This window comes from Cyprinus carpio, chromosome A14 (genome assembly GCF_018340385.1).
Source record: "Cyprinus carpio isolate SPL01 chromosome A14, ASM1834038v1, whole genome shotgun sequence".
Lineage (NCBI taxonomy): Eukaryota > Metazoa > Chordata > Actinopteri > Cypriniformes > Cyprinidae > Cyprinus > Cyprinus carpio.
In genome coordinates, this window is record NC_056585.1 from 16,670,175 (window position 1) to 16,694,822 (window position 24,648).

Genomic DNA, 24,648 nt, shown 5'->3' on the forward strand with positions numbered 1-24,648 from the left:
CCATGAAGGCTCAAAACAAGAGTGTATAGCTGGGCACAAAAGATTACTGATTCTGTTTGAACGCTGTCTCATTGCTTGTGCACTTTATGAGGAATTCTGGAATAAATTAAGTGGAAGGGAGATCCAACAACCTGTTCTTAAAGATCACAATAGCTGTGTTTCCACTGTCGGGCCAAAAGCAGGCAGTGTGTACCAGGGCTAGTCGTGTTTCCACTGTCACTCCTGGGGCTTGAGGAATGGTCATGAACAAAGGCTGGGTTTCTCCAAGTCTGGAGAGCATCAGTGCTGTAGATCATTTCATATAGTTAACAGATATAACACCAGCATTAAAGACTTTTAACATAATTTTAGCTCAAACTCACTTTCAGACAGCAGCGAGTGTTTGAAATAACATCTGTTTAAGATCACCATACATTGGATTATGATCACCATACAAGGCAGAAATATTTATATGTGAGGCAAAAGACTATGCACGCTAGCCTTTGCCATAGTAAACATGGTAAATATGGCCGCTTGAAGAAATCGGACAAATCATATCGGCTATCAATACAATCCTGTATTTATTTAGTTACACATTTTATCTGTCAGAAAGTATCGTCTCTTTATACCGGACTGACTGATGTTCATATTTAGTTCCGCGTATGTCATAAAATATATATTATAATCATAGTTTTAGTTCAGGAGCTCCCTCTGTGTGACAAATTTTGATCAATTATGATCAGTATATCACTTATAAATGTAAAACATTGATGCTTTGGTTTTAAATATTTAAGTGAACAAAAAAAAATGCAAACAAATGGCTGCTTTTATCATGTTCGTTTCATGCTAGTTCCAGTGATTTATTTCTGATTAGTTTTCTGATAAAGTTTTCTGTTTGGTGAAATGATGAGGTTGCGTGATGTTGTTCCAGAGAGGCATGTAAAGGGCGGGATTTAGTGAAGTGCTGACAGTGGACAAGCGGCTATTGATCTGTTTTATAATATTGCTGACTTATAAAACTTTTTTGTTGCATTTTGTAAGCTATTATTGAGGTTGTGGTTTAGTGGATTTTTGTCTGTTTTATAGTATTGCTGACTTATAACCTTCTGGTTTGGAGGAAAACTGCGGTTTAGCAAAAAAAAAAAAGATAGACGTGCGTATTGAGAGATGAGTAGTTTAGCTGCTGGAGTGTACATTACGGATTTTGAGCAGGAGCGTTTGGATGTGCCGGTTTGGCTCTGCGTCATGAGAAGAGGAAGGAGACAGGGTTTGGATGTGGCAGCTCTGCTGAAGGAGACGGTGGAGCAGAGTAAAGACAATCCCCCACTCCATGCCTTCTACTCCATCAAACTGGCTCGCTTTCTTCACAAGCTGTGCAAGAACCCTGCCAGGGCCCGCACTGTTCTACAGGAAGCCATAGAGCTAAGTCCGGTAAAACACCAGCGTTTGACATTTCATACCACTACCATTCAAAAGTTTTGGCATCAGTAAGATTTAAAAATAAAATAAAATAAAAAATACTTTTATTCAGCAAGGATGCATTAATTGAGATAAAGACATTTATAATGTTACAAAACATTTGAAATAATTACTGTTTCCACAAAAATATTAAGCAGCATAACTGTTTTCAACAACAACAATAATTAGAAGAAATTATTTCTGAAGGATCAAGAGACACTGAGAACTGGACTAATGGCTGCTGAAAATTCAGCTTTGCCATCACAGAAAAAAAACATTTTAAAATATGTATAAAGAAAAGTTATTTTATATTTTAATATCATTTTACAACATTACTGTTTTAACAGTATTTTTGATTAACCTTCTGGAGCTGGAGATGTCAGGTGCCCTGCGGACTAATGGAGGTGGGGTTCTACAGTGTGTGGCCAAAGCTCTTGCAGCTCCTCTCTCCCCAAAAACCAAAATCCTTTTCTCCCAACGTGGCCTGCAATTTGCTGAGGACTTTGGGAGCACAGTACAGAGGTCAGAATTAATTCGGACCATTGTGGAAGTAGCTTCAGCACAAGTGATAAAACATGTTTATTATGATAAATTACAAATGTATTATTGTTATCATTTTTTACATTTACGTTTATACAAATGTATTTATTTATTCACTACATTCTATTTTTCCGTGTCGATTCAGCATTACTAGGTTTACTTAAATGTTTCTTAATGTTTTTCTTGTATGTTATCAGTGTGTGGAGCATGTATGAAGGGCACCAGAAGCTGCTGAAGGAACATGATGCAAAGAGAGAAGCAGAGAATGGGTGAGCTAAAAAAAAAAACAAGATCTACATTTTATATTCAGTTGTGAATGCCTTTAGAAAGTGCGCTTTTGTTTTTCCTCAAGCGATAATGATGATCCAGAAAAGATGAGCAAAATGGACGTTGCATTGGCCTTGACGGCGCCACCCACAATGCCTCACGTTCCCATGACAACACCACCTCCCTCTGTGATGGGCGGAGACACGAGTGGATCATACAGGAGCTATGACAGCTGGTACCAGGTAAAGGATTGAATGAGCACATTAAAGTTGTGTTGTTAAAGCACTGCATTTAACCAGTAGGAGGCAATTAAAGCTTTAAAAGATTAAACTCATAATTCAGTGCATCATGATTTAAAATGTGTATTGCATACAAATGTTGTCCCTGTGTCTCAGCAGCAACAGTATGGAGGGTATGGCATGGAACCAGTATAATCAGTACTACACTACCAGTTAAATCCCTTCAAAGATGGAGGTCTGGGGTGCTGCTTCATGTGATCCACTCATACATCCTCAATCCTCCAAAAGGCACAGCAGTGCGTAACTTGAGATAGTGTCAAAAGAGAGAAGGTTAATGTAGAAACCTATTATGATGTTTTTAAAGGATGTTACCCTGTCTTTCCCTGAATTTTCTGTACCATGTGCCACCTTAAAACCTAAAATGCATCTGTAGATAGAGCTATATATGTATACCTGTTCATGCTTGGTTTTGAAGTAATTTATCAGTGAATTAAGTCAAATTTATTGAATTCCTGAAATGTATTATAAACATTATTCTTTTGACCATTTTGTACCAATTATTTAAAATGTTTAAAATTAGGTTTATTCTGTGCAGTCACCATCTTATAATTTTAATAAAATATAATGTATACAAAACATGTTTTTTTAAATTCAGATATTTTGTAATAAATATAAATGTAGTTTTTACTTAATTGACTTTTAATAGATGTTGGCAGATGAAAGAGACTTTCATTGTCATCTTGTATATTTATTTTATTTTTTGTGTGTTTTTAATGTTTCACATCTGTGGTTCTCAACTAGGGACCTTAATTTATTATATTAAAATATGATTATTAATATATAACTAATATTAGGTGTATTATTAATGTATATAAACAATCTGTGTGCATTTATCAAAAGGTTAGGAAGCACTGCTTTAAATAGTATAGGTAATTTGCTATGATTGTCCAATTCTGATAAAAGCTACTATGAACACTGATGTGTTTTTTAACCCCTTTTCAAACATGAATATTACAATTTGGTATAGCACAATTCTTGATACTGGCTATTTTAAGAGCTAAAAGTCACTGTATATGCAATGTTTAGAAGCTTCTGCTTATTTACAGATTTTGCCTTTACTTCCAAAGCCAATATAAAATTCAAATCATAAAACTAAGAGGAGTAAGATAAATTTTATTGTTGAAAATGTCTTTCAAAACATGAAGGTAACACCACCTTCTCAATGATCATCACTGTGAAAACTCACTTGACCCTTTATTAAGCAATATCAACAGGTTTATGTTTAATGAAATTATTGATCACTTCACTGCATTGCATGTTTGGTGCTTCAAGTGAAATCATTGCAGTCCACTGATTCATATTCTCCACAGAGAAATCCTTTTGAACTTGCATTGACGTCTGGAAGAACAGCTTGTTTCTAAAAATTGTTTCACTTCATTTCTTGATAACGACAAGGACGGCAGAAGGCACCAAACCTGACAAGTAAAACAAAAGATCCGTAAATGCCAGATGTTAAGCACTAATTCTGAAGACAAAAAAGATAAGGTTAATTCCTCAGAGACAAAGAACTGATCATTTTAGTTCTATATCACTAATCAATGTCAACCTTATTTAACCCTTGTGTTGCCCTTATTTGTGAACCACACTCATGTTCCTTACAGTCAAAAGTGACCGGACACCTGAAATGTAACTTTTTTTTCTTAGGTAAAATCAAAGTAACATATTTTTGTTCAATTATATTTTGCATTTTGAGAGAATGTTATGGTACTAATTAATATTTATGCAATAATTATTATCCATATTTCCATACTGAAAATTATATATATATATATATATATATATATATATATATATATATATATATATATATATATATATATATATAAAAAACATGATATATATATATAACATGATATATATATTACATATTTTTTAAAATATTTACTATATTTTTTCAGATTAGTGCTGGTTGTAGGCAAGGCAAGTTGTTAGTCCCTAGTTGTTCTTAGACAGTTACATATTTTAATAAGGTGGAAGATTTTAATATATATTTAAACAAAAAAAGTGTTAGTTTTTGCATTATGATTACAGTCAAACCTGAACATTGTGTTAGAATGAGAACACAAGAAAGCATTTTGTTACCCATTTTTTGATTCAGAATTTAATAAAATAAAAAGGCTTAAAAAGTATGAGTGGGTGTCTATTTCACACTTTATTATTATAATTTTTTCTCCCCTTCACTCTTGTGAGTTTTTTCTTCATTATGACTGAATTAGTAAATTTATTTCACAAATTCTCAAACTTTTCTCTGAGTTACAGTTGCACCAATTCACAGGGGTGTGTTTATTTTGCACTCTTGGCGTTTCAAAGTGTCACTCCTTCATACACCCCTGTATGCTTTTTTTCTGCATCGTGGCAGATTTGTAGATCATGTACACAAAATATTTTCTATGGAGGTCATTTTTGACAGCAAAGACCATGAGTATGACTTTTTTTTTTTTTTTACGACCATTTAGCATGTTCGAATCATGCCCTCAATTTTATTTTGTGTTCACATGCCAAGTGAAATAGAAAGTCACCAGATTTCATACCATTCTGATGAAGCTACGATTTTTAACATTTCAGAAAGTAAAATTGTTCAGTCTAAAGTGACCGAAGAACGCAAGAGGCATAAGTTGTCTTACCCAGCTCACACAGGGGTTTTTCCATGTCTAGATCTGTGAACACACGTCTGGGATATGGGGTGATGAGGTTGAAATCCTGTCCGTTTGCCCCATTCATCTGAACATAGACTCTCACAGCAGCCAGAGGCTCCTGAGCCTTGAAGACATTGCTCAAGGTGGATCCATCTAGAAGACGCACCTAATGACCAAAGTAGGGTAAGTTGTTTACATTTTTTTTATATACATTTATGGAATCATTCATCTTTAAACACCTTAAAATCCATTTTACAATCTTTTCCTTTTGCTCAATTCAACTTCATTCTGGAATCTAAGGACTACTTGAACACTGCGTTAAGAGTGAAAGGTGGCATCATTTTGTGGCAGTACCTGTATCCGACAGTCATCGTAGTCTTTCTTAGGATGAGAAGCCTCTTGGTTCTCAGGTGGAGACTGCAGAGGGGCTTCAGAGGGGGGAGATGACAAACCCATGCTTGATGAACCACCTCCAAACTGCAGAGGTTTTCGTTATTTATTATATATATACACTTGATATACTAGTAGGCACATAAGAATAAAAGTACACAAAATATCTTAGATTACAATTTGCATCTAGACAGATGTACTGCTACTTCCTCTACTGTCAAAAACTTGGGTGTTATAATAGACAGGAACTTGTCTTTTGAAAAGCATATTTCACGTGTTACAAAAACAGCATTCTTCCATCTTAGAAACATTGCCAAGCTACGAAACATGTTACCTGTTTCTGATGCAGAAAAGCTAGTTGTTGCATTCATGACCTCTAGACTGGACTGTTGTAATGCACTGCTAGGTGGTTGTCCTGCATCCTCAATAAACAAGCTACAGGTAGTCCAAAATGCACCGGCTAGAGTCCTTACCAGGTCAAGGAAATATGATCATATTACCCCAATACTACAGTCTCTGCACTGGCTACCTATTAAGTTCCGTATCAGTTACAAAATATCATTACTTACTTATAATGCCCTTAATGCTTTAGCTCCTGCATACCTAACTAGTCTTCTACCACGCTACAATCCATCACGCTCCCTAAGGTCACAAAACGCTGGACTTTTGATAGTACCTAGGATAGCAAAGTCCACTAAAGGAGGTAGAGCTTTTTCACATTCGGCTCCCAAACTCTGGAATAGCCTTCCTGATAACGTTCAGGGTTCAGACACACTTCCTCTGTTTAAATTGCATCTCTTTAGCCAAGCATTCAAATAACGTATGTCATAACCTTGAACTCCAGTTATATCTGATCAAATGCACATTATCATTTTTGCTTGGTTGGAGTAGCAGCTACGCTAATTTTTCTCTATTTGCTTCTCTGTTTCTGCCATGGGAAGGGAATCCAGATGTAACTAGGATTTAAACAAGCTTCAGTCTGGATCCAGCCCTAACGAAGATCTGAGATGACCAAACACCTGAGAGGAGATGATGGCAACCCCTCAGAGGACCTCAGATGACGCCAACACTGAACCAACATACAAAACTACCAAATCTTCCTATAAGTTTGATCACAACATATAATCATTGCTTTTAATTGTGTTCACCATTTATTTGAATACATGTCATTAATATTTTTGTACATTTATAAGCTACTCCTAAATGTAATGTAGAAACTTTCATTTTCAGTGAAGCTGCTTTGCAACGATTTGTATCGTGAAAAGCACTATACAAATAAACATGAATTGAATTGAACTGAATTAAAAGCATTAATACCTTTCGTGCCCTCTCCTCTCTGTCTCGTGCAATCTTTTCTTTAACTCGCTGCCTGAGAAAGGATCACAGGTTATTACTAGTGGTTCTCAACTAGGAGGCCCCAAAATGACTTCAAATAAGATAGAAAATATTGTATATATAAAAGGACATAAAATGAGCATTAAAATAAAACAAAAATATATATATTTGCTTTTTTTATTTTTGTTATATGAAGAACCAATTATTTTCAAAAATCATTTTTAATTTCAAAAGAAAAATTTCTAGACCCTGAAATGTAATGCTAAATGAATAAAAATTATTTTAACTTCATGGGCACTTTTATAATGAAAAAACATTTTTATAGTTATGCCAAGCTCTAAATGATTTCCGGTAGAGAATGGGAGTAAATCTTTGCATTTCTCCTCTTCTCTAGCTTGCTTCCTAATTGTCTAAGAAACCTGGTTTTGTGTACAATGAGTATTGTTGGCTCTTTGATGAAGTGCATGGTTCCTCTTTTTTAAGTCACTTTGGATAAAAACTTTGAATGCTTTAATGTAATCCTTATTCAGTAAATCACAAAATACTGGAAAGGTTATGTGTCTGTTGTGGACAATGGTGGGGCTTTGAAATAAAAAAGAATGAGGAACCACTGAATTCAAGTTAAAACTTCACTGAAAGTGCTTGATCAAAGTCAAACAGGCAATGCATCCGTGTTCATCTTACTTGGCAAGCTTGTCCTCCATCTTCTCTCTCCTGCGCTGATCCGCTAGCTTCTTCATTTCGTCATCTTGAAGCTTCTGTTTAACATGCAGCAGGTCTTGGCCCTGTTTCCTCCTCTGCTTTTCTCTTTCTATTTCCTCCTTTCGCTCTCTCTCTCTCCTCTCCTCCTGTCTTATCTTCATCAACTCCTCCAGTCTGGGGTGGGGGGGCAATACTTTGCATCAGCTTTTAAACGTGTGCTTTTTACGTTAATACATTTTAAAGGTCAGCTGCAGAAAACACAAACCGTTTTACTTGTTCCTTCCTTTCTTCCTCTGACCTAGGTTGTTTAGGATCTCCCTCTTGTTCAGCAACTTCAGTGGCTGTTTTTTGTTTTGGTTAAAGACAAAAATGAAAGAGAAAGTAACATTTTGTGTTGGGTGATGAAATGATGACCACTGTGTTTTTGTGAAATTGAGAGTGCGGAGCATCAGAAGAGAAGAACATACATTCAGAGGGTTCTGTGGGAGACTGGCTCTGTTCTTCTGTTGTGCCGAGAGTATGTCCAGCAGGCGGAACATAAGGCTCGTCTATATCTGGATCATTCTCATGCTCCATTAACCTGTACAGTTACAGAACTGTAAATTCAACTTCCGAAAAAATATGATATATTTAAATGGTACATTATTGCTCTTGAGGACTCACCAGTCCATCGCTTTCTCAATGCCCTGGTTTCCAGTATGTGCTACTGCCTTCTCCCTACAAAACAATCACAGGGTGAGTGAAAGTACTGGATCAGTGTGTAAACATAGAGAAATCATCACTTACGCTCTGTTTCTGTCGAAGCCCATTTCCAGCAGACTATCAAACGTAGTGCACTCAGCCATTGTGCTGAAAAAAGTTTATTATTGCATTATAACAACACAGTGACATTATATCACAGTACATATAGTACAGTACATGAATATAAAACCCCTCTTTTATCATTCACAAAGCTTCCTTGGACTTTTTGAAGATATTTTCAGAAAACGCTTAAAGATTTTAATAAATGTTTTACAACTTAATATACAAAAAAACAAGTCATACAGTTGTGTAGATACTAAAGTGACTGCAGCTCGAAACAATAAGATTAATTAATTCTAGCCTTCTGATTGACATGATCATATCATCACTTCGCAAATCAAATCTGACTCATTAAACAGTTAAAATAAGTGTGGCAGCAGCCTATATTTATTCTGATAGAGACATGATCAAATCCAGTTAGCTGGCAGGCTAACCCTGAACAGCCTCCAGCAACAGCTAATTATTCTTTTGCATAACGAGTATCTTATAGAGAGCGGGTGAGAATTTTCTTTATAAAGTAATAGCGCTTTTGTATATCAGGAACGATATTTGTTACTTAATTTCATTATTAGCTGTCTCGTTGCAATCTTTTCTTTAACTCGCTGCCTGAGAAAGGTTCACAGGTTATTACTAGTGGTTCTCAACTAGGAGGCCCCAAAATGACTTCAAATAAGATAGAAAATATTGTATATATAAAAGGACATAAAATGAGCATTAAAATAAACAAAAATATATATATTTGCTTTTTTTATTTTTGTTATATGAAGAACCAATTATTTTCAAAAATCATTTTTAATTTCAAAAGAAAATTTCTAGACCCTGAAATGTAATGCTAAATGAATAAAAATTATTTTAACTTCATGGGCACTTTTATAATGAAAAAACATTTTTATAGTTATGCCAAGCTCCTAAATGATTTCCGGGTAGAGAATGGGAGTAAATCTTTGCATTTCTCCTCTTCTCTAGCTTTGCTTCCTAATTGTCTAAGAAACCTGTTTTGTTACAATGAGTATTGTTGGCTCTTTGATGAAGTGCATGGTTCCTCTTTTTTAAGTCACTTTGGATAAAAACTTTGAATGCTTTAATGTAATCCTTATTCAGTAAATCACAAAATACTGGAAAGGTTATGTGTCTGTTGTGGACAATGGTGGGGCTTTGAAATAAAAAAGAATGAGAACCACTGAATTCAAGTTAAAACTTCACTGAAAGTGCTTGATCAAAGTCAAACAGGCAATGCATCCGTGTTCATCTTACTTGGCAAGCTTGTCCTCCATCTTCTCTCTCCTGCGCTGATCCGCTAGCTTCTTCATTTCGTCATCTTGAAGCTTCTGTTTAACATGCAGCAGGTCTTGGCCCTGTTTCCTCCTCTGCTTTTCTCTTTCTATTTCCTCCTTTCGCTCTCTCTCTCTCCTCTCCTCCTGTCTTATCTTCATCAACTCCTCCAGTCTGGGGTTGGGGGGGCAATACTTTTGCATCAGCTTTTAAACGTGTGCTTTTTACGTTAATACATTTTAAAGGGTCAGCTGCAGAAAAACACAAACCGTTTTACTTGTTCCTTCCTTTCTTCCTCTGACCTAGGTTGTTTAGGATCTCCTCTTCTTTCAGCAACTTCAGTGGCTGTTTTTTTGTTTTGGTTAAAGACAAAAATGAAAGAGAAAGTAACACATTTTGTGTTGGGTGATGAAATGATGACCACTGTGTTTTTGTGAAATTGAGAGTGCGGAGCATCAGAAGAGAAGAACATACATTCAGAGGGTTCTGTGGGAGACTGGCTCTGTTCTTCTGTTGTGCCGAGAGTATGTCCAGCAGGCGGAACATAAGGCTCGTCTATATCTGGATCATTCTCATGCTCCATTAACCTGTACAGTTACAGTTACTGTAAATTCAACTTCCAAAAATATGATATATTTAAATGGTACATTATTGCTCTTGAGGACTCACCAGTCCATCGCTTTCTCAATGCCCTGGTTTCCAGTATGTGCTACTGCCTTCTCCCTACAAAACAATCACAGGGTGAGTGAAAGTACTGGATCAGTGTGTAAACATAGAGAAATCATCACTTACGCTCTGTTTCTGTCGAATCCCACTTTTCCAGCAGACTATCAAACGTAGTGCACTCAGCCATTGTGCTGAAAAAAGTTTATTATTGCATTATAACAACACAGTGACATTATATCACAGTACATATAGTACAGTACATGAATATAAAACCCCTCTTTTATCATTCACAAAGCTTCCTTGGACTTTTTGAAGATATTTTCAGAAAACGCTTAAAGATTTTAATAAATGTTTTTACAACTTAATATACAAAAAAAAACAAGTCATACAGTTGTGTAGATACTAAAGTGACTGCAGCTCGAAACAATAAGATTAATTAATTCTAGCCTTCTGATTGACATGATCATATCATCACTTCGCAAATCAAATCTGACTCATTAAACAGTTAAAATAAGTGTGGCAGCAGCCTATATTTATTCTGATAGAGACATGATCAAATCCAGTTTAGCTGGCAGGCTAACCTGAACAGCCTCCAGCAACAGCTAATTATTCTTTTGCATAACGAGTATCTTATAGAGAGCGGGTGAGAATTTTCTTTATAAAGTAATAGCGCTTTTGTATATCAGGAACGATATTTGTTACTTAATTTCATTATTAGTTAGCCCTGCAGGTCGTTCTACAGCTACTTACATTTGTTGCCAGCACTGGGTTGCTTCCACACACATCTACGGAAAGCCGCAAAGATCAATTCGCTTTCTCTGCTCTTCCACATGATTAGCTGCTATGGAGGGCTGCAGGGACACAATAAAGAGCAAACACAATAACACCAATTATTATCTGTATATCATATTTATATATTATTGTATGTTTGTGTTATTTATGGTATATCTGTATAATGGTTTTTTGCCATTGAGATGACTGGGAAAAATTGTCCTAATCAACTTGAATCCACTATTATATATATTTGACTAAAAAGAAAAGCAAAGGCTATATATTTGCAATTAACCATATCTTTTGAAATGGCGTGTCATGAAATTGCATAACTTTAAACAACAGTCAGGTTTAATTTTAAGGACATTTATTGGCATCGTTTGCTCAATGCATGACTAAAACCATCCAAAGCGTCCAATGTCCATTTTCACTCTGCGAGGTGTTTGAGGTGAAGACGTGATGTTACTCGGGTGGATGTGCAAACAGTGCAGTATGGGATGGGCCTCATAGCTTGTTACTTATTAGATGAATGTATAATAATTAATCTGCCAGCACTCTTACTCTGGTGCATTCTTCTTCTGAATGACAAGAGATCACACATGCTACTCTCCGTTTGCTTTTCCACCCTTTTTTGTGTTTTACTGGATCATCATGCTGCTTCAACCTTAGCTTCTTTCTGCATTTTGATACAGAGGAGAACAAGGGTGAGTTATTTTTTTTTAACAGTTATCATTAGTACTTTATTTAGTAATTATGTGACTTTGGAAAGTTTACATAGTATTTCGGCTACTTTGTGCAGTTTAGTTTTTGGGAAGAATTTGGATAACCAGATGACTCTGAGTGAACATCTCTAAATACTTCAAAATACTTAGTAGTAGTAGACTAGTCGACAAAGAATATGTTGTAATGTTTATTGTATTAAACAAAGTAAGAAGACACAGGGAAGATTTCAGTAAAATAAATTTGCTCAATCATGACTTTATAACTTTAAATAGTCAAGGTGTAATTTGGGTAAAGTTCAGTGTGTCAAAGTCCTTGACTTTTTATAAGAAACAGATCAGCAAATGAAGGGTTTAACAGTGCAAATAAATATCAGTACTAACATCTCATTCAAAACCTGCAGAGTTTCTCTGTCCTTTCAAGCAGGGTGTTGGTTTATTGGTTATGTTGTTTTTTTCATCTAACCATGGCTCTCTTATCTTTAACAGAATAAAATTTGTTGGACATTGGACAAGCATAGGAAGTGTTAAGAGCTGCTCTTGGTGCTCACTGGGTGTAACAGCCACTCCATGTGGACATTTATTAAAGTGCCAGTGGAGGAGCTGTTACCTGCAGAGAGTCACATGTAACGGAAGCCGGAAGTGCTCTGCTTATCTTTTCCAAAGGATGTCTTCACATCCTTCACATGTAACTGTGTATTATAATGTATCGAATGCCTCTGAATACATTTACAAAATATGTAACATTTACGTCATCATCACTGGTTATACAAAAACATGGTTTGTAAAAATAAAAAATTGCATTTAGAAATAATTAGATTTATGTGCTATTTAGCCCAAAAAAATAAATAAATAAAATAAAGTATCATTGTGAGAGCTGTCGCGGTAAATCGTTCCTTAAGTTGAGGTAAAGCAACGATTCCGTTTGTATTGTGCAACAGTAAGAATGTGTCCACCGTGTAATTAGCTCTGGTGTCCACAAGGGTACAATGTTGTCTAATCAGTGCTCTGTGTTTTACAGTCTATGGTTCATATTAAAATACACATTTACTTAACTTTTCATTATCAAGTGACAACCCTTCTATTAATCGTTTTAATTTTCTGCATTATTTTTTGCATTATCTTTTGTGTGATTTGTTTTTTAATTTTTCTAAATAAAAATGTGTTAATGTCTTAATGGGCCTTAAATAAATGTCTTGATGGTGTAAATGTTGGAAAATGCACAACCCCGCATGTTGACCCTAAGAAAGACATCTTGATATTCCTGAAAGTGAAATATGTTTAACCATGAAAAATAAAATGTTTAAAATAATGATTAGGTTCTACGCTGCTAGGTTTATTCAAAATGTATTTATGAATCATGTTTTACAGAATAGTAATGAAAAAAGTACTGACCAATAAAAAAAAATCGCATTAAATACATTTAGAAATAATATAAGACCCCACGTTTTGGTGTTTAATGGTTCTGTCTTTATCTTCCATATCTAGCGATTCATTTCAATGTATTTATTACGCATGCTACCTCTCTCATATTAATGCTTTTGGAAATCCAACATGAATAAATTACTATGTTAGTGTTTACAAAACCGAGGCTTTTATTATGAAGTGTAAGTTTCCGCATGCAAACCGCAGTCGGTTTAGAGACGAGTAAAGTTGAGATCCGATTAAAACAGAATTCATCTAAACGACGCACAGTCACAGAGGAGCCTCTTGATTGCGTCACAGATCTTCAGAGCTTCGAATCGTGACGTAGACGTGGGGTGGGACAGTCAAACTTTCGACGGGAGGTTTCTGGGTTTGTGGCGAACGTTTGAGAGCAGAAGTCGTTTCCTTTCGAATTAGACTCGCCGTGTAACGACCATCATGTTCAGCTGGTCTAACAGAGAAGGAAAGAAAGACCCAGAACTTTTCCAAAACGTGTCGGAGGGACTGAAGCGCCTCTACCGCAACAAACTCTTCCCTTTGGAGGACACCTATCATTTCCACGACTTCCATTCACCGGCTTTAGAAGATGCTGACTTTGACAACAAGCCCATGGTGCTGCTGGTGGGACAGTACTCGACCGGGAAGACCACCTTCATCAGGCATCTGATGGAGCAGGACTTCCCCGGGATGAGGATAGGCCCCGAGCCGACGACGGATTCCTTCATCGCGGTTATGCACGGCGAGCAGGAGGGCGTGATACCTGGCAACGCTTTGGTTGTGGACCCGAAGAAGCCTTTCCGAAAACTCAACGCCTTTGGAAACGCTTTCCTCAATAGGTGATACACCCATTTATCATGTCACATAAAGGGTCCATTGATAAAAAGCTCAATTGTGTGACTGTATTTGGAGGGACAGGTGTGGTTTGTGTTGAACTATCTTTGTGAATCAGGAAATCGCGCTCAAGTACGTGTCACTTATTTGACTTTTAGGACTCGAGCATCGCAGTTATTTTTATCTCTGGCAACTGTTTGACTAATGGACTAATGATAAATTGAGATGATCTAGTTTAAAACTCTCGTGCCAAGTTTTTGTCACTTTTGTATTTGTTGATTACAAAAGCAAAACAAACATTCATAGATTTTCTACAAATATCTTGACTCTAAAAAGTCAAATAGTGTAACTATAAATAAAACACACACGTATATGTGTATATATATATATATATATATATATATATATATATATATACGTGTGTATGTATAATTTCTTAGGGTTGCTATATTTGAGCTTAACAAAAACTTGCCTTTTAAATAGCTGATATTTTCAGACATTACTTGTTTTTATAACATGTAATACTGCATTATAATAATTATTTAATAAACCTTGAAACAGTCATGAGGATCTAAATGGGTCCTCTCTGTTTTATGGTTTTCCTGTCACATGGCAGCGTGTTGGTTGTCACACTGACTTTGGTAAACAGAAAAGTGGTGAATAAAATAACAAAAATTATCTATTAAATAATAATAGAATATTATAAAACATAACTGGTTTACTTCTTTTTAAGAAAAATAAATATATAATAATGTTCATCAAAATAAACCCTTTTTACATTAATTGCATTTTAATGTATTTTTTAGTTACGTGGAGAAAAGGAACTTTACAGTATCCATTTGTTTTTAATTATGACCTAACAATTACTCAGTCATTATTCAGTTTCTAGAAAATTGTGTGTCATAGTTTCCGTGTGTGTTGGATTGAGTCATCATGACATATGCTGAGAACAGGTCACACACAGGCGATGTTCTTCACCTTGAGTTTGTCTTGAGCTGTTAGTCTGTTTGTCTTAACTAACTTACCTACTATCACACAGTTACTGTACATGAGGCAACACTTAACCTGGACGTTTAGCCCACGTGCAATACATGTGTCATGTTATGTGATGCCAGTCTGAACAACATCCACATTCGCTGTAAAATAACTGTAGCAGATTTCTGGGTGGTGTCAGATGTTGAGTGTTACTCAAGCAGATTGAAGCAGGCCGGGATTAGTTCAAGGCTGATGCAGCAGAATTAAGTATTTGGTCCCAACCAGAGAACCATACAACCCACAAAATAATAATAATGGTATTTAATTCTGAAGATATTTCCCTTTTTTCCACTCTTAGTGTTGGTCATGTGGTTTTTTGTGGTCATTGTGAAATCATGGATTATAAAAGCAGCATAAACTGGTTCCATTTTCAGACCTCTGAATATGTCAAAATGTGAAGCTCATGTGCATATATACATTTTTGAAGTTCCTCTGTTTTGCATTTGTTTAAATAGGGCAGACTATTCAGCACATTTTGTCATAGGATTGCCTGTCCTTTCTTTCTGAAAGGAATACTTAGTAACCTAATTTATCAGTCCAGTTAATATTTATTATTTAATAATACTTTATGATACTTTACATTGAGTCTTCCATGAACCTTTTTTGGCCTGGTGGAAAAAGGTTGGTAAGCTGTTTTAGTGTTGCATGTTCTGTTTTTTGTCTCTCGTCCGAATCTAATTTCTTAAAGTTTGTTATTAGACGACACAAAAGTGCTTTGTCAAACAGTCAGTACAATGAAATGTAATCATGAAGCCTCCTTGGGTTTTTGTCAGTTTTCTTTAACATATTATTATCCAGTTTTACAGTCCCTTGTCATGGCCTGCATTAAAGTTTTGCCTTTAAACAAGCTTAAATAATTGCAGCAAAACCACTGGAGAGAATTGGTTTTTTTTTAGGGATACCTATGTCCTAATCCTATATGTCTTGTTTTTGAAGTCTTTGGGAAACAGCTTCACTCTAGTGGTTTCTGTGCTTCATTAAGAAGGTCCTAGCTGTAAGCTTCAGTCTTGTGACAGAGATTCACTTATGCGTGTTAGCAGGCGGTTGGGCTGTGCTGTGCTGTAGGCTGACAGAAAGAAAGACTGTTAATCACTGTAAACAATCCACATCTTTGTATGTAAAGCAAAGTTCATTTCTTGTTATTACAGAATGAGACTGATATTCTTGAGATTTGAACTAAAGTCCTGATCTCATGCTGACTGAACCATTTATGTAGTTACACAAGGAAGTAAAAATAAATAAAAATCCTGTGGTTTTTATAAAATTGTGCATTTTTTCCCCCGCATATGTTTAAATATTAATTTGTTAATAAAATCATTTTGTCAGATATTTTTACTTTTGCTCTCTATAGTATTTTTAGACAATGAAAAGAAAGAGGAGGAAGAGAATGGTGTGATATTTTGGCTTCAAATCTCACCAAACCTGTTACAGTCTCTTGAACACTTGCATGACATTCTCTCTCTCTCTCTCTCTCTCTCTCTCTCCTTGCAGGTTTGTGTGTGCTCAGTTAAAGAACCCCGTATTGGAGAGCATCAGTATCATCGATACTCCAGGCATCTTGTCAGGGGAAAAACAAAGGATCAGCAGAGGTTTCTGGCTTATTTTTATTTTTATTTTTTTTTTACATATTATTTATTTGTAATAATGATAATAATAACATCATTCTATTTTATAAAATTTGTATTACTTTAAAATATTAATGAAAATCATTAAATTAAAATACATGATATACTATAAAATTCTATACAAATTTAAATGATTAATAAGACGTTCATAATTTTTTTTGTTTTGTTTTAATTTTTCTTATACACCCTCATATTCATCATTTTGAGATTTACTTTGTTTGTATCTGACGTCACATAGCCCACAAAACAACATTGGCAGCCTCTATGGATGCAGTGTTTATGCAAGTGGTACATTGTGAGAAATAGACTTTAGGACAATATAACAGCTTCTCTTGCCTTATGCGCCGTTTTTCCTCCTCAGTTTCCCTCAAATAAGCAAGGAGTAAGCACCTTTGGTGATAGAAATTATTGTAAATGAGCATGAGCCCCATACGGTCCGCCATGCTGGTTTGTTAACATCTAGCTACCACAATTCCTTGGGCTCAGGCAGTGTGGTGTGACTTGCCTGGAACGCTACAAAGTCGTGGTTTGAAGTCATGACTTACGGGCTCAAAAACCTGCCTGGAACGCAGCATTATTATAGGACCGTAAATGCAAACAGGATTGTAGTATAAATCAAAAGATTTTTTTTCATTAGAATTTGAAGGGTTATTTGGCCCTTCCATCTACCCCTACCCCTTCATATGAATGCTCAAAACAGAGGGGTTGGGGAAAGGAAGGGGTAAGGGGTAGAAATGGGATTGGGCCTTAGTTTATGTATAGTTTCTGTAGAAAACTATTAGTCAGTATGTTTTAGTGAAATACTTAAGGTCATTCCATGCAAATCTTTGGAGTCTGACTCTTTATTGTGAACTCTTTATTTGTTTTGCAATGAAAAGCAAGTAAAAAAAAGTCTGACTCATCTCTCTTTTGTGTAAACTCTTAAGTGGATTTTTTGTACTTCAGATGTAACAAAAATAAACAGGATGTCAGGGCTGCTCAGCAAAGTTTGTTCACTGTGCACAAATCCCCAATCTAAAAGCATTCAAACCTCTGGCCTTATGTTAATGTTAGTAGCAATAAAACTATTGTGCCAAAATAATCCTGACCACATTGTTCCCTGTTCCCTCTTTTAATACCACTGAAAAGATTTTTGTGGGTGGAGAAGTGTTTAATCATCATACGACTCATAGATTTTACATGTGTTTTGTTGAGTTGCCCAATATTCCATAATAGGGGTGGGCGATATGACCAAAATCTTATTTCACGATATGAGAAATTTTATTTCACAATTATTATTTGTATCTCAATATATTTTATTTTTGTTATTTAAAAATAAGAAAAAGAAGCAAATTACAAACGCAATAGAACAAATAAATATATATATATAAAAAAACCTTTTAATTTATTCAGCTACAGTAGGCTAGGTTTATTTAACGTTGTAAGAAATATTACAGAAATTGAAGAAAGTGTATAAATGTAATAAATCTTCACTGTATTAATCAAACATGAACTTATTAAAGATCCAAAAGTGATTCAGTCAAGTGCAGTGAGTGATTAACATTAATAATGACAGACAGCAGCAGGTAAATTAGATGCTGTCCCTTTAAGACCTACTGCTCAGATCCAATATACTGATACACATCCAGTTTTCACCCAACTGTTTGTGTTTATTTGACACACAACCAGTGTTTGGCTCGTTACTCCAAAAATGTAATTTATTACTCATTACTAGTTACTCCTTTCAAAAGTAATATTATTACTTATTACTGGCAACAGTAATTAGTTACACTTCTAGTTACATTACTTTTCCTTCATGCCTCACAAAAGTTGTAATTGTGTGTCTTCCCCATAAAATTCTTTTAAAATGTTACTTGCAATATGTTTCTGCCTCATCATTTGACCAAAATCTAGATTGGATCGCAGTCAGAAGTTATTACAAACACTCAATGGTGATTGATAGTGACTTTTAAGTGTTGTAGTAATTGTCATGTGTACCTTGAAGCTAATTGTAGCTATAATTTCTCTGTTACCCAAATATGATTATATTTCATGATGTATTTTATCAAAAGAAATCACATGAGTTAATAAGATTTTTATTATAATAATATAATTTATATGGGGATCAGGGGGATGTGGGTGGGCAAGTCATGTAATGCCACAACTTACACATCTGTGTTCAGATCAGCTTTTCTCCTTACAAAATCAGTGTAATGGCAATATTTCCATCCCCTGAATGTAAGCTTTTCTATATTCCAAGCTTTCCTGATGAATTGGTGGCTTCATGCGCCTTTGTGATTCGTGAAAGTTATGAAAATAAATGTAGGAATAATTGTACTGCATCAAAAGTAACTAAGTAACAATCTGTTTTATGGATGGTAACTGTAATATTATTACTGAAATCTTGTAAGTAATTAGTTACACTACTAGTTACTGCAAAAAGTAATATTATTACAGTAACTATTTGCTGCCCAACACTGCACATAACTGACTGTGTTTATGGGAATACTCCACACAATGGGCATTTTGAGATAATTGTGTGTGTATTTGACCATTCAGCGCGCTTCGGCTGTGTGTCAGTCAGTACGAGCAGCAGATTGAATTCTTTTTCACTGCTATTGCACTTAAAGCAGCACTGTGTAACTTGTTCTGTGTTCAAAATATAATGAGCGAGTACATCATGAATTTATCTTCCAAACCGCGTTTTGTTACAGGACTGAATTACTTTGTAGTTTGAACAAGAATGAATTCAGTCAAACCAAAACTTATTCAGACACCAGATATAATTTTTTTTATATATTTTTCTTTTACTAGTGGGTGCAGGACACTATAGTTCATTTATGTAAGTGAGTATAGCAAAATAAACTGTGTCAGATTATACCCAAAAATTCTTCATATATTGGACTACCAGTAAAATTTATAAGAAATTTGGGACCAAAAATTATTCAGACACTTTGACCTGACCATGTTTTGCTGAAGTGTTTTTTTTTTCTTTAATTGCTAATACGACCTTTTTACACAACAGACTGAACAAAATTAAGCATTGCTTGGTAATTGGTCAACAATGTATTGATAGTTGTGTAAATATTGTCATACTAACAGTTGCCTGAATTTTTGGTTGATTGTAATCCATTACATACCTTTCTATCAAAGTTATCTGACATTATCAAGATGAATTTGTTCTGACTCAGAGTTCTTGTCATATTTCTTTACCATTTTCTAAACTATAGCAAATAAACTGTGACAATGTGAGAAATGTTGAAGGTGTCTGAATAAATTTTAGTTTGACTGTATATTTAATTTTTGCAGTGAAGTCTTTGTGGTGCTATTTTACATTTGATTATTCGGTTTCTGTACCTGGACACCTACAAACTTGAAAAAACTTTAAACATTGTGTAATAGCACAAATAAATAAATAAAAAGAACGAACATACAGATTAAACAATTTCAAACAGGACCCACTGGTACAACCTGCACTGGGGCCCCGCAAACCCCAGCTATGGCCCTGACTATCTGATAATACACTTTATTATACACTTTATTTAATACACTGATAATACAGAACTCCATTCTCCTTATCAACAGGAAGAATCAGAAGGAAATGCTGAGTTTTGGCCCGTATGTCAACTCAATGTAGATACAGATCACAAAGAGACATCTGTTAAGAAACAGAAATGTGGCATTGTTACAGAATATGTCTCAAGAAGTCATGTGACCCTTTTGTCCCTTCCGGGCCCATTGTGCCAGTAACCAGATACTGTGATCAAGGTGCCCCGCTTACCTTAGACACACAGCAGTCATGCTACAGACCCTGAGGCTTCCTCAACACTAGTCCCAGCAGAGACACAGCAGACTGTCCCGCAGTTGTGGCTATGTGGGATTAAGCATGAAAGGCCATTCGGGCATTTCTGTCTGACTGCAGCTCAAACGGCCTTTGTGCTCCATGTGTTGCTCTGGGTTGCTGTTATGATGTCATTGTGCCGCTTGCTTGGGAAGGTGTGTGTATAGTGAATGGCTGGAAATAGGGTCATGAGCTGGCATCTGGTTTAAAATGTGGAACTAAAAGTTACTGTGTGGTACAGGGTCATGGGAGATTTTTCTCAGAAAGTTTTCCCAGAAGCATCTCCTAATGACTGCTACAGGTTATTTTTTTTATTTTTTTTTGGATTGTGATAATTTTTCAGTTTTTCTTTTGGAATTTCATAAATGTTTTCCTGGGTCAGGAGTATCATACCTTTTCAAATCAAGGGGTTGTGTAGATTTTCAATGCAACTTTCAAAATCTGTTTATCTTGTGATCATTAAAAAAGGCTTTTTTCTTCTTCTTTTTGTAAATTATTAATTTAAAATGTTAGAACTAAATCGCATAATAATTTAAAATAAATACAAACATTTAATTGATTGTGTTAATTTAATATTTTGGAATGGATTGTGTATTTTATTTTATTTTTTTAAGCCTCATATCCATACCATATTTTCTTTCTTTATAGTTCTGACAGCCTGGTAACAGGTTACACTTTACTGTAACCTCATGGGGTTTTTGGGGGGTTATAGTAAAATTTCTTCCTGTAAAATTTAAATGCAGCATTCAAAAACAACAATTTATGTTACAATTATTGTAGGTTAAAATAGTGTTTGACTTTTTCTTTGGAACATTTTTATCAATTTAAATTATTAGAATTAAATATAATAGTTTAGAATAAATGTAATCATATAATTGTATTTAAAATGTAAAAATACAATGTTTTATATGAACCTCATATTCATATCATGTGTATTTTTATAGTTCTGATGGTCTTATTTCTGATTTTGGATAATAGTTCCTTTGATGCAAATCTTTGGAGTATACACTCAAGTTGTTGTTGTTGTTGTTGTTTTCTGCTTATAGTTTTTCATAAATGTCCAAAAAACACAATTTACATCATGAATTTGTAGGTTAAAGAATCACTCATTCTTTTCCTAAAAAAATTTTTTTATTACCTTGCCAGTACTGCCACAGGTTCTCTACTGGAAAGAAATAGGTGCACAATTAATGATGATGGGTGCCTTTCAGTTCCTGTACACCAGGGATTTCACAGGCAGCAGATCTCTTTCTCTCTGAATCCATGGCTTTATAGCTGCTGTTTACAGTTATGTGAATTCACTGAGATCAGATGATGCTGTCACTAATCAGATCCATTATCCCTGACCTCCTTTTCAAATAATAAAGCATGTTGCATGCAGCCCTGCTGAGCTTTGATTTAGGGCCCAATCTAATGCACGTCTTTCTAACTTCTCTCAATTGCAGGCTATGACTTTGCCGCAGTTCTTGAGTGGTTTGCAGAACGAGTGGACAGAATCATCTTGCTCTTCGACGCCCACAAGCTGGACATTTCTGATGAGTTCTCAGAGGTGATCAAGGCCCTGAAAAACCATGAGGACAAGATGCGTGTGGTTCTGAACAAAGCCGACCAGATCAGCACCCAGCAGCTGATGAGGGTGTATGGTGCCCTCATGTGGTCACTGGGGAAGATCATCAACACCCCTGAGGTGGTCCGAGTGTATATAGGCTCATTTTGGGCTCAGCCACTTCTGATCGCAGATAACAGGAAGCTGTTTGAAGCGGAGGAACAGGACCTCTTCCGGGATATTCAAAGTCTTCCCCAAAATGCAGCTCTGCGGAAACTCAATGATCTGATCAAAAGAGCACGACTCGCAAAGGTGAAACTATGACAATTTTGCACATTTACACTAGTATTCAAAAGTTAGGGTCAGTAACATAAAAAAAAGAAATGAATGCTTTTATTCAGCAAGTATGCATTCAATTGATCAAAAATGATAATAAGGTATTTGTATATACTTAAAAAATGCCACAATTTCCACAGAATGATTAAGCAACATTGTTTACAACATTGATAATAACAATGCATGTTTCTTGAGCACCAAATCCGCATATTAGAATGATTTCTGAAGGATCACGTGACACTGAAGACTAGAGTAACTTATATTTAATATCTTGCATTTTAAAATATATCAAAATAGGAAACGGTTATTTAATTTTTTTCCCACTTGATTGTGAGGGTTGAAGTTCAGCGTGTTGGTCCATGAAAATGCCTTTTATCTGGATATTTGTATGAACCTTAAACCTCAATAAGTGTGAACTTCTTATGGTTTCACTTCTTATTTTCATTTTATGGAATAACCTAATACTTGTGAGAAGTGTAGTTCTGACACACTAAACTGATGACAAAATGCTATTTGTATTTAATTTGAGTGCATTGAATACTTTCCTTTTAGGTACAAGCTTACATTATCAGTGCTCTGAAGAAAGAGATGCCAAGTGTATTTGGCAAAGACTCAAAGAAGAAAGAGCTTATTAACAACTTGGGCGCTATATATGAAAAGATTCAGAAAGAGCACAACATTTCACCAGGAGACTTTCCTCATTTAAAGAAAATGCAGGTATGAAGCTATGAATTTTTATCCAGTTTTCTAAAGATCTTTTCTTTAAAAAATAAAAACACAACACAACCTTTTTTTTTTTTTTTTTTGCAGGAGTTGCTAGCTGTTCAGGACTTCAACAAATTTCCTGCCTTTAAACCAAAATTGCTGGAGTCAGTGGAAGACATGCTAGGTAAGGACATCGCTAAGCTCATGACGCTGGTCCGTAAGGAGGAGGCTGCCATGACAAACCAGTCAGTGAGAGGTGGTGCATTTGAGGGAACCATGAATGGGCCATTTGGTCATGGATATGGAGAAGGTGCAGGTGAAGGCATTGATGAGCTGGAATGGATCGTGGGCCGTGATAAGCCATCCTATGACGAAATATTCTACACGCTCTCACCAATTAATGGGAAGGTATCTGGTGCCACGGCTAAGAAGGAGATGGTGAAGTCCAAGCTGCCAAACACAGTGCTTGGAAAGATTTGGACTCTGGCAGATGTTGACAAAGATGGCTATCTGGATGATGAAGAGTTTGCGCTTGCGAATCATCTCATTAAGGTAAAGCTTGAGGGGCACGAGCTTCCGGCCAAACTGCCTGCTCACCTTGTGCCACCTTCCAAGCGGCAGGAGCAGAATTGAAGAGCCGGCTTGAGTTGGTTGGATTTCAGTGGCTCTCAGCTACATTCCAAAGTGCCCAAGCCACACTTCTAGCTTGTTTTGACCATTCAGGTGACTAACCAGTTTTCAGGTACTCGATTGTCTTAATCAGAAATGCTTGGCTAAGAATGATAGGACTGAGAAGACAAACCAGGAACTTATGTGCCAGTGAGAGACTTTTTCTTTCTTCTGCTTAATTTTTTAAATGGCTTGGAAATGGAGAAACCACTATGAGCACAGAAATAATTAAAATTGATTGCAAAACTTCTATGGTACTGTTTAATGGGCATTTGATTGAGGTTGTAAAAGCAGCAGGCAAAGATTGAAGAGTTGAATTTAAAAAATGTGAAAATACTCCATATATGGTACATAACTCCAAAATGATTGCTGTTATATTTTTTAATTTTTTTTGGCAAAACTTCTTTAACTTATTGTTTTCCTTTAGAGCTATTTTATCTTTTTTTTTTTTAATACTGATTGTTTTCTTTTGATTTAATATCTCTAAACTATATATCAATATATGTATTCTGTAATTTTTTAGTGTATCTTTATTTTCCTTTGGGATCTTGTGATCTGAAATGCTCACCTTTATTTGAATGCAACAATTTGACCAATAAAAGAGTTTATTTGTAAGCTGTGCTTCAAAGACTGCTTGAGTTTTCTGCATTTAGAAACATTTTACAAATTGCAGTGTGTAGTGAAACCTTTGGAGACAAACATGTCGTGTACATTTATTTGTCATCTGTTTTCATGAGTGCTGACAGAAATCTATGTACTTGCATCGACAGAGTTATTGAGTTTGAGTGGAAAATCAAAGGTCTTCATGGAAGGGCAGTAAT

General features: G+C 35.5%; 3 protein-coding genes across 4 annotated transcripts; 2 read left to right on the top strand and 1 right to left on the bottom strand.

Moving 5' to 3' along the window:
* The first annotated feature begins 1,146 nt into the window (after positions 1 to 1,146).
* LOC109079396 (pre-mRNA-processing factor 39-like) lies at positions 1,147 to 3,219 on the top strand. The gene is made up of 5 exons (XM_042770540.1): positions 1,147 to 1,423; positions 1,785 to 1,959; positions 2,175 to 2,246; positions 2,330 to 2,486; positions 2,643 to 3,219. The coding sequence occupies exons 1-5, from the start codon at positions 1,147 to 1,149 to the stop codon at positions 2,676 to 2,678; spliced, it is 717 nt and encodes a 238-aa protein (XP_042626474.1). The 3' UTR covers positions 2,679 to 3,219.
* Positions 3,220 to 3,636: 417 nt separating this feature from the next.
* LOC109079406 (UBX domain-containing protein 1-like) lies at positions 3,637 to 11,215 on the bottom strand. Of its 2 annotated transcripts, none has more exons than XM_042770057.1 (10): positions 11,096 to 11,215; positions 10,472 to 10,536; positions 10,349 to 10,402; positions 10,154 to 10,266; positions 7,872 to 7,947; positions 7,589 to 7,780; positions 6,887 to 6,938; positions 5,534 to 5,656; positions 5,168 to 5,345; positions 3,637 to 3,958 (listed from the first exon to the last, which is right to left on the bottom strand). In XM_042770057.1, exons 3-10 carry the CDS (start codon positions 10,354 to 10,356, stop codon positions 3,918 to 3,920), a joined length of 783 nt encoding a protein of 260 aa, XP_042625991.1. In that variant the 5' UTR covers positions 10,357 to 10,402; positions 10,472 to 10,536; positions 11,096 to 11,215; the 3' UTR covers positions 3,637 to 3,917. The 2 variants fall into 2 exon arrangements, with proteins under 2 accessions (XP_042625991.1, XP_018950105.1); XM_019094560.2 differs by lacking the exons at positions 10,154 to 10,266; positions 10,349 to 10,402; positions 10,472 to 10,536 and adding exons at positions 8,074 to 8,186; positions 8,270 to 8,323; positions 8,393 to 8,455 and having other exon boundaries at positions 11,096 to 11,193.
* A 2,217-nt stretch (positions 11,216 to 13,432) lies between these two features.
* On the top strand, positions 13,433 to 24,442 carry LOC109079404 (EH domain-containing protein 1-like). Its single transcript, XM_042770058.1, has 5 exons — positions 13,433 to 14,096; positions 16,618 to 16,715; positions 22,017 to 22,429; positions 23,006 to 23,170; positions 23,264 to 24,442. The coding sequence occupies exons 1-5, from the start codon at positions 13,699 to 13,701 to the stop codon at positions 23,789 to 23,791; spliced, it is 1,602 nt and encodes a 533-aa protein (XP_042625992.1). The 5' UTR covers positions 13,433 to 13,698; the 3' UTR covers positions 23,792 to 24,442.
* Positions 24,443 to 24,648: the final 206 nt, after the last annotated feature.